Source organism: Triticum aestivum, chromosome 3B (genome assembly GCF_018294505.1).
Source record: "Triticum aestivum cultivar Chinese Spring chromosome 3B, IWGSC CS RefSeq v2.1, whole genome shotgun sequence".
Taxonomy (NCBI): Eukaryota; Viridiplantae; Streptophyta; class Magnoliopsida; order Poales; family Poaceae; genus Triticum; species Triticum aestivum.
Window position 1 is genome coordinate 247,520,523 of NC_057801.1, and position 10,319 is coordinate 247,530,841.

General features: G+C 46.9%; 1 protein-coding gene and 1 long non-coding RNA gene across 2 annotated transcripts; both read left to right on the forward strand.

Annotated features, from left to right (window-relative positions):
• The first annotated feature begins 2,074 nt into the window (after nucleotides 1–2,074).
• On the forward strand, nucleotides 2,075–2,863 carry LOC123065296 (uncharacterized). The gene is made up of 2 exons (XR_006430952.1): nucleotides 2,075–2,307; nucleotides 2,660–2,863. It is a non-coding gene; the product is annotated as an uncharacterized lncRNA (long non-coding RNA).
• Nucleotides 2,864–5,318: 2,455 nt separating this feature from the next.
• Nucleotides 5,319–9,396, forward strand: LOC123069541 (glycogen synthase kinase-3 homolog MsK-3). Its single transcript, XM_044492427.1, has 12 exons — nucleotides 5,319–5,620; nucleotides 6,424–6,606; nucleotides 6,703–6,795; nucleotides 7,032–7,091; nucleotides 7,325–7,597; nucleotides 7,684–7,758; nucleotides 7,849–8,046; nucleotides 8,149–8,199; nucleotides 8,292–8,387; nucleotides 8,465–8,548; nucleotides 8,673–8,775; nucleotides 8,911–9,396. Exons 2-12 carry the CDS (start codon nucleotides 6,496–6,498, stop codon nucleotides 8,985–8,987), a joined length of 1,221 nt encoding a protein of 406 aa, XP_044348362.1. The 5' UTR covers nucleotides 5,319–5,620; nucleotides 6,424–6,495; the 3' UTR covers nucleotides 8,988–9,396.
• The last annotated feature ends 923 nt before the right edge of the window (nucleotides 9,397–10,319 follow it).

Below are 10,319 nucleotides of genomic sequence, written 5' to 3' on the forward strand. Positions count from 1 at the left end.
CCCTCTTTCCTCCCCCCTCGGACAAATATGGCAGGGGGACGGGGCCAAGGGCACGAGACCAAGTAGGATTCAGACCTACTTGGGGCGCCCCTTGGCCTCTCCCCTCTCCCTTCCACCCATATATATATATATGAGGAGGGGGCGCCTAGCACACCCCAGACAATTGCCAAGCCGTGAGCGGCGCCCCCCTCCATGATTTACACCCCGGCCATATTTTCGTAGTGCTTAGGCGAAGCCCTGAGGAGATCACTTGACCATCACCGTCACCACGCCGTTGTGCTGATGGAACTCATCTACTACCTCGACGTCTTGATGGATGAAGAAGGCGAGTGACGTCACCGAGTTGAACGTGTGCAGAACGCGGAGGTGCCGTGCGTTTGGTACTTGATCGGTTGAAGCGCGAAGAAGTTCGACTACATCAACCGCGTTGCGAAACACTTCCGCTTACAGTCTACGAGGGTACGCAGACACAATCTCCCCCTCGTTGCTATGCATCTCCATGGATAGATCATTGCGTATGCGTAGATTTTTTTTTATTTTCCATGCAACGATTCCCAACAGCACCACCCACATTCATTAGATCATCCATGTCCTCTAAGGTTGTAAAACCTTATATTAGAGCATGAGGCTCAGATACCAATTGAAAGGATCAATACGACTGACTAGAGGGGGTTGAATAGGAGACTACACGTTTTAAACTTACTTGTCAACTTTAGGGTTAATCTAATAAATAGGTTTCACTAGATATGCAACTAGGTGAACACAACCTATATGGCAAGCAATCTTAAAGCTAAATATGCTAGGCAATTCAAGCATACAAAGCAAAGTAAAGTGCGGAAAAGGATTAACCACAAGTGAGACGAGGACGCGGGTTTTATCCTGAAGTTCATTCTTCCTTGGGGAAGAGCTAATCTTTGTTTAGAGCGGTGCCGAAGCCAAAGTTTGCGAAATGCCATGGAAGGCTCACCGTATTCTCTTTCGAGTCACCCCCAACGGTTGAGCTTCAATCACTCGTGGGTGGTCTTGAAGGCGACCACCACACCTTTACAAACTTCTCCGAAGCATACCACAAGTAAGGGACAAATACTATGGGGGACACGAATTTGGTTTGATCAAAGTGTATATTGGGTCTTGCTCTCCCAATCGCCAAAGTTTCAACAAGTTAGGGTGGAGGGATTGAGAGCATTGAGCAAAATGGAGTGTTGCAGTGGTGGAGCTCAACACGACATTGGGGTTAAAGGTTGGAGGTGGAAGAATGGTTCCTTTTATAGTTTTCTCTAGGTGGGGGTTTCTGCCCGTTGGACCCCATGCACATTGGCTAAGCCAGCCCCGTGCGCACGGGGTGTCCAGAGACTTGACCACCACCCCATGCGCACGGGGTGTCCAAAGAATTTCGTGCTAACCCGTGCGCATGGGGTGTGCAGAAACTTTTTGACTACCCCGTGCGCACGGGGGTCAAAAGACCCCGTGCGTACGGGGTGTTCAGGGAGTTTCTGCTGATGCTCAAGGGACACCTCGGCAAAGCACACTACAGACTGACAATGAGTGATAGGTGTAGGAGGGATGGTGTATATGCTTTTGAAGTATTCCCACACGACACTCATCCACGATGACCCCTCTTAATAGTGCGGTTTTCTCTACGACTGAAATCAAACTAAAATGAAAACCTTCGAGTCACCGGTAAACCACACTTTTGATCTTTTTGAATTTGGGGGGGGGGGGGGTCACACAACTCCAACATGATCTTCATGGAACCAATAACTTGAGATAAACTTTAGCAACTAATATTAGTTCTACTAACCATATTGTCATCACACCAAAATATAATTAAGTGCCACATGCACTTTCACAAAGGGGTGTTAGATTTACAGCCTGATGGGTGAAATTATTGACTGTTAGTGCGCTCAAGATTGGGAGGTTTTGGATCATTCGATTGTGGGATTAGATGGTTTGGATCTGTCCTCTCCGGTTACTTTATAGGATCAAATGAGTAGTTGCACCTAAGGGTGTGTTTGGTTTCTGTCATGGATTGGAATGTCACGGGTCGGACCTGTTCCTGGACCTGATTCTCGTGTTTGGTATGCGCATGGGACGTGATCCGCTCGTTTCCCTGGACCGAATATTCGGCCCAGATCCGGAACGAGGTGAGACCTCGAATTCCAGCGGACGACGCGGAACCGTCTCCCCCTCGTCTCTCTCTCGCAACCCCATCCCCTCTCGCCCTCTCCTCTCTGGTGCGCCGCCTCCCCTCGTCCCTCTCCTCCCTCGATTCGCGCCACCGGCAGTTCCTCTCCCCCATCTGCACCGGTGAGTGTCCTTCCCCCACCCCACCCTCTTCCTCGTCTTCTCCTCAATCAGCTGCGGGGCGGCGGACGAGCGGCTGCGAGGCGACGGTCTTGAAGCTGGGCGGCGAGCCAGCGCTACTTCGGCGCGAGGATTGGAAGCCAGCCAACGGCAGCCACACCTGAGCGGCGGCAGCATCAGCTTGCCTGGGCAGCGGCAGCGGCCAGAGAGGAAAGGAGCAGATGGCGTTCAGTATTGATGGATGCGTTCAGTATCTTTGCTTGAACTGAACGCAAAATTAACTAAGATGCGTTCATGCCAAACTCAACATGTTCCTGATGCTTGCAGTGAGATTTTTTTTTGTTCATGCCTGTAGATTTTTGCCGGATGCGTTCATGCTAAACTCAAGATGGCAAACTCTTCATGTGAATAGAAAACAGTGAGAATTTTTTTTCCTGTATGAACCGTAGATCCTTTTGAGATTATATCAATTGATGGTGCTGCAAAAGTGCAAATACAAATGAAATGGCCGCTGAAAATTTGAATAATTTGATGCTAAAAATGTGTGCATGTTTGTCAATGCTTTTCCTCCTTGATTGAGTCAATTTTGTCTTTTGACCAATTTTTTACATGTACTTGACAGAAATTGATAAAATGTAAAGAGATATAATTGTGACCATGTATATACGTATGTGAAACTCCCACCATTTCTATGCAAAGATTTGAGATAAACCAAATGCATTCTGTGGAAAAACTCATTTCGTGCTATCCCAACCAAACGCTGAGATGGAACCATTCCGTTCCTCCTAATTCCCTTCATCAAACACCGGAACAGAACCAACCCGTTTCGGTGGAATGGAACCATGACATTACATTCTACTTCGTTTCCGAACCAAACACACCCTAAGTTCTTCGTGCCTTACCTTAGGTGTCTCATTGTTGCTAGCATGATGTGTTTAGTTCCATTTCTATGACTATATTTACCATTGATTTTATCTTATAAGCATGCATTGGCAATTTGTGTCTCGTGGTACTTCCTTTGTTTTATAAGGTAGTGCATATTAGGTTTTTCAAAAGTCAACTTTTTAAGTTTCAAGAATAAACTATTAATAACACCTAAAATATTAGATAAATCAATATCTAAATCTATATCTACTAGATAATTACCCGTGCGATTGCAACATGAGTATAAACATTCTAATATATTAGCCCGTGATTGAACGTCTATTATTAGATTGGTGCGCTAAAATCTTAGCAAGTTTTTGTATGCAATTGTCATGATTTACCTGTCATCTTATTGATAAGCACTTATTTGGTAAGAGTTTATTGACTTACCAAAGAAAATATTATTTAGGAGAAAGATCAGAGCAGGGATGGAAGAAAAAAATATCACCTTTTTGTTAAGCACTTATTTAGTAAGAATTTATTTACTTTCCAAAGAATATTATTATTTGAGAGAAAAATTAGAGGGCGATCATATATAGAGAGGTTGGACGAAGAAGAGGGTGAAACGAGAACCTTACGTTCTATTTACTAAATAAATATAGAGAAGATAGAGATACCAATACAAAAATAGTGAGTTGTGGAGATCCAACATATCTCACCCGTTCGAACGCATCTATCCAACAGTTTACTTCGCTCCGATGTTTAGCATTAAACATGTTTGACAGTAAACACATTTAGCACATGCCTAATATCAATGTTGGCATTAACGAAATAATTATATCCTACCTAATATTAACATATAATATATATTTTATCTAATATTAATGTACAATGCAGTTAATATATTGCTTGATATCAGCGTGCATTGCACATACACAATTACTTGTGAAATACTCCATCTGTTTCTAAATATTTGTCTTTTTAGAGATTACATATAGAGCAAAATGAGTGAATCTGCACTTTAAAATATGTCTATATACATCCGTATGTGGTAGTCCGTTTGAAATCTCAAAAAAGACAAATATTTAGAAACGGAGAGGGTATAAAATTACACTTCATGGTGAATCTAATGGTTCTCATTTTGTATTGTAAACGTCGATACCTTTTCCTTAATTTTGTGAAACATAGACATGTTTAACTTTTAGAGAACAAAATATAAGCTACATTTGAAAACGGAGGAAGTAGTACATCGTGAAAGATGCTGGAAGTCCAGGGTCTAGGCGCGCACAAAAATCGCTGGTATTTTACTTTACCGCTCAGTTCAGTTGAGTTGAAACCGAAACCCCTTGTCAATCAAAATGGGTACTCCTACTCAAGACGGAGCATCTGTCAGCGTCACTCGAGCCCCCACCCCATAACTCGGGGCTGCTGGGGTCTCAATTCAAGAGCGGAGCGGAGACCGACACGCAGCCGGTGAATTTGAAATTTTGGCACCCAGCGTGGTACTTTACCACACAGTTTGGCCTCAGAGTTACACGTAGCACCTGCTGCCCCCCGCGCCCGCGGTCCTGAAAAAACTTCGCCCCTGCCCACGTCTCGCTGCAGCCACATGCTGGACGCTGGTCCTCTCTCCACTCACTGCCACCCATTACCGTTCACCAGCCCGCGTCGAGTTTAAACCAAACCAAAAACCCCAGCCAGATCTACCCAACCCAGACCAGACCCAGCGGGAAAGGGCGGGGGCAGCCCCGTCATTTCGCCCATAACCTACTCGAATCTTTCGGTCCTCTGACGCGGTGAAAAGAAAGGGAAATAGGGCGAGTAGTAGTACCTTGGCAGCACACGGCACCCGTCACCCGTCCCTCTCACGTCCCCTCGCTGTCCCGCGGGCCATGTGACGCCGGGCCCGCGCGTCGGCGAGAGGACCGATAAAGCAGGTGAGCAGTGGCAAGGGCGACCCACCGAGGCAGTCCAGTCCAGGCTGCGGGCCCCGCAGATTTGACCGGTCAAAAGGCGTGGCCAACCAGACCCCAATGGATCCATCGATCCCGAGCCCCCATGCGCCCCCACGAGACGCGTACCCGCACTACGACCCCGACACATGGGGCCTTAGAAGGAAACGGCCCACCTGTCGGCGAGCGTAGAGGCGAGCGGGGCCGTGCCCGGGCGGCGCGCGTTCCCGTGGTGGTGGGTTGCTTTGACTGCCCTCGGCAGCAGGCGGGGGGCAGGCACAAATCATTTCGGCCGCTGCGTCGTCCCTCCGCCTTGGCCTTGGCACTGGCACCGGTGCTGCTGGACTAGTACTACTACTACTGCTATCTCGTTGCGTCCCGACAACCAGAAAGGAGAGGAGAGAGGGGGAGAGAGGAAAGGGCAAGCCAACCCAGCTGCAACACAGGGCGGAGCGAGCGGAGAATCGAGGGATCTCTCTGCCAAGGAAGAGGAGGAGGAGGTATGAATCGCGGCGCGTCCCTTGTCCTTCTTCGCCGATTTGGTTCTTCCTGCTGCTGGGTTTTGCGTCCTCCCTGAAGACGCGTTCTCTGCTCCATCCATCCGTGGCTGTCGAGTCCGCGCAGCAAGCAGCGTGTGGCGTCTTCCTCCTTCTCGGGCCGATTCTTCGTTCGTTCCGGCGACCATGATCTGGCTATGACTCTGCCAGGATCTGCGCCTTTTCCTGACGGAAGCCATGGCCATTTTGCGATCTCTGCCGGATTTGCGCGAGGATTCCTCGCAGATTAGCCGATTTTCTCCGAGGCGTTGGTTCTTAGGAGGGATGTGGTGCGGCGGCGTGTGTTCTGGATTTGTGTCGGTGTTTAGTCAGCACGGAGCACTCGTACGAACGCTAAAATATTTCTGCTATTTACTGCTAGCTAGATCATTTATGCCGTCAAATCGTACCCAGTATTGTAGTATTGATTGTTTGAGAGGCTGGTACTAGTACCTTGCAGCTATTGATGCCCTCCAAACAGATGCAGAAGAGATGAGATGCCCCGACTAGGCTAAGGCTTGTTACGTTTGTGCGAGCCCATTCGCTGCGTTATTTTAGGTCCACTTTCTCGTGGGGAAAGCTGCTTTCCCGAGAACAGGTCGCTGAGCGCAGGACCTAATAGTTAGGCCAAATAAACGTTTCGTCGCTCAAATTGGCTATGCTAGTTAGGCACATTTCGTGTTTAACCGTCGTGAATTACATCTGGCTTGTTCATCCTAAATTTTGTTGCTACTTCATGTGATTGATGTTGGTCATTGGATTTGCAGATACACCAAAACACCTACTGCTTCTCTGATTTCATGCGCTGCTGAATCGGCGTCTCTTGGCTTCCGTAGCAGATGGCTTCAGTAGGCGTTGCTCCCTCTGGGCACAAGAACAGCAGCGGCACCAGCATGGGTGCTGAGAAGCTACCAGATCAGATGAACGATTTGAAGATAAGAGATGATAAGGTCAGATAACCGTCATCTGGATGGGTCTTCTGCGATCTATTTTATTTCCAAAAAATATGACTTGATCCTAACGATTGGCTTGAATGACATATGCAGGAAGTGGAAGCTACTATTATTAATGGCAAGGGAACAGAGACTGGACACATAATTGTCACAACTACTGGTGGCAAAAATGGTCAGCCGAAACAGGTGACTGTCTGTTCCTATGATGTCACATTTGATTAGGATTAGCAGCCTTTTGTTCTCATCTGTTTGCCTGCATGCATGATTCGATGATTAGGCCAACAACATAATTATGACGTGCTAAATGTCCTAAATGCCTTCAATCTCTGCTAATGCTATCTTTCTTAGAATTAGTTTGTTGAGCTGAATAGTTTATGTGGCTTATTTCGTGTTAATAATCTTGTTCTTGGTTGCACCTGCAGACCGTGAGCTACATGGCTGAGCGGATTGTTGGTCAAGGTTCATTTGGTATTGTATTCCAGGTTAGTTGCAACAGCTTCAGGCTGGTCTATTATTTATTGGCAGCCAGCTCTCTTATTGCCTCGCATGAATCTACTCTAAAGGCGTTTCTTTTGTATTACTGTCTTGAGCTAACTGTCTATACATCTAGGATATTCTATATAACCATAATAGATTTTCTTGTGATTGCTATGTACTAATGTTGGGTGTACATGGAGCTTGTGTCTCATATAACCTTAATCTGTCCGTTTTGCAGGCTAAATGTTTGGAGACAGGGGAAACTGTTGCCATTAAGAAGGTCCTTCAGGATAAGCGCTACAAGAACCGTGAGCTACAGACCATGCGCCTGCTTGACCACCCAAATGTTGTAGCTCTGAAGCATTGTTTCTTTTCTACAACTGAGAAGGATGAACTGTATCTAAACTTGGTTCTTGAGTATGTGCCTGAGACTGTCCATCGTGTTGTCAAGCATTACAACAAGATGAACCAGCGCATGCCACTAATCTATGTTAAGCTGTATACGTACCAGGTAATATTTCTGTATGTTCTTTGATTTTTTTGGTACTGCATTATACTTAGGCGCCTGCTAATCCCGTATTTATCATTTTTGGACAGATATGTAGGGCTCTGGCTTACATTCATGGCAGCATTGGAGTTTGCCACAGGGATATCAAGCCGCAAAATCTTCTGGTATGCTGAAAACTTACTCATCTTCTGTTGGTCTCAAAATCAGTCACATGTTTTTATCTGTGGATTAACTTTTCTTAACTATAACTGTAGGTAAACCCACACACTCACCAGCTGAAACTGTGTGACTTTGGGAGTGCAAAAGTTCTTGTTAAGGGAGAACCGAACATATCGTACATTTGTTCCCGATACTATAGGGCTCCAGAGCTCATATTTGGTGCTACCGAGTACACTACAGCCATTGACATTTGGTCTGCTGGATGTGTTCTTGCTGAGCTTATGCTAGGGCAGGTAAGCAGCTTGCTTTTCTTAGTGCATCTTGAATGTAGCCCTTAACAAATCAGCACTACACTGTTAGTTCATATTGGCTTACAAGGTCATTTTGTTTGACAGCCTCTGTTTCCTGGTGAAAGTGGTGTGGACCAGCTTGTTGAAATCATCAAGGTAGTTAACAGTTCTAGTACTTAGCAATCGGCTATCTTTTTTATTTCCCAGGCAAAAGTTCTTATCACATAGAATTTGATCATTTGCTGCAGGTCCTTGGTACTCCTACAAGGGAAGAAATTAAATGCATGAACCCCAATTATACGGAGTTCAAATTCCCACAGATTAAAGCACACCCATGGCACAAGGTACAAATCTATGTAGTGCTGTTTATGTACTGTTAGGTATTGGTGCATATCAGCCTACTAACACATGCAATCTGTAGGTATTCCATAAAAGGATGCCACCTGAAGCTGTTGATCTAGTCTCTCGGCTCCTCCAGTACTCGCCCAACCTAAGATGCACTGCTGTAAGTATATCAGAATGCACATCATGTGATTGAAACACAGAGAATACTGCACTCATACAATACTTTTGCAATGATCTTGTGTACTGTGGTATTTTACTAAGATCTCTATTAACTTGCTGTCCAGGTGGAGGCACTTGTTCACCCCTTCTTTGATGAGCTTCGGGACCCGGGTACCCGCCTTCCGAATGGCCGCTTTCTGCCTCCTCTTTTTAACTTCAAGCCTAACGGTAAGCCATGCAACCTTGATTATTTGTGGTGGCTGGGATCATCAGTGATTACTTGTGTTAGACTTGAATATCTAATTTGTCACCTAGTCTTGTTTTCAGCACCTAATCTTATTTTTGCTTTTGGTTTGTCCTCAGAACTGAAAGGAATCCCAGCGGATGTTGCGGCAAAATTGATCCCAGAACACGCGAGAAAGCAGAGCCCCCATGCATGACTATGGGATGTTTGTCTCACGAGTCGTTGGAATTGCATCGACAAGTGCGCATTTCTCCTGGGGATGTTGGTTGGGCAGGCATGCGAGCGTGATGAACTATATTATGGTTGTTGGAAGACGTGATGTATGACCAGTCCACCCTGTTGACCTGTGTAGCTGAGTAGTAGTATGCTGCGATGCAAGCTTGACAATGTAACCGGTTCACCCTCCCCTGTACTAACCCTCGCCTGAGAATTGAGATTGCCATGGCTGATCTGTAATATGTTCTAGAGAAGTATGAATGTATTTATGGTAGTTGTGATCCTTGTATGGGTCCTCTCGATTTTCCTAGTTTCTTGATCGTCAGATTCGTGCCACCTTGTTTTAGATTCCTGTCATTGAAGGTTTACCTGTTGCTATTGCAGTACTATGTACCTGTCGCTGGCTCCTATTGAGTGGTTTGTTGCAACGTGAGATGATTTGTGTTCACCTTGTTATGGTTGTAGCTGATTTTGAACAGTGGATGTTTGACTCTGCTGCATGAATCTGTAACATATGCAACTCTGTTTGTTTTAAGTTTTCATTGAAGGGTTTTCTTATGCAGTCTTTTCCTTCTGGATTGGCGAATTGCAGTGCTGAGTGCCGGCATGGCCAGAGATAGGTTGTTTGGGAAGTTTCCAAAAGTTTGAAGCATACCCAAGCGCACGATCTGCATCCAATTATCTTTGGAAAAGGAAAAAAAAAACCCAGTCTTGTATGTTGAATCGATACTCCCGTTATACAAACACCAGTCTGGAAGATGCTCTAGCGAGAGAGTTTTGGATCGACGAATCAGAGCATCTCCAGCCGCGTCCCCAACAAGCCCCCCCGGCGACTTTTTTGGCGCCGGTGCCAAAAAAAACAGCCCAGTCGCTCCCCTAGGACGACGAAAAGCGCCGGTTCGGTCCTTTTTTCCGCCCGGCGGCCGCAGGCCGAACCTGGCACGCTGGGGGGCGCTTGGGGGCTCCGACGCAAGGGAAAAGCGCGGCTGGCCCACGCTGTCAGGTGAAAAGTCAAGATTTTCTTTCCCGACCGCCTCCCACCCCCCGCACTCTCGGCCGCAACTAGGTATATCCCGGCGCCGCCCCGCCGCCCTTCATCGGTATATAGCCATTCCCCCGCCGGAAAAATAGCATAGGTTCGCCGCGGCAGCCCCTCCGACACCAGTTGGGCGTTTCCGGCCACCGTTTCCGGCCGCGGAGGGGCAGTTTAGCGGCGGGTGCACGCCCACCACGCGCAAGGTGTTCGGCGATTTGCCTACCTCGGCGATGGACTCGGATGACGAGGAAGTGCTCGCCGCGCTGCTGGAGGAGG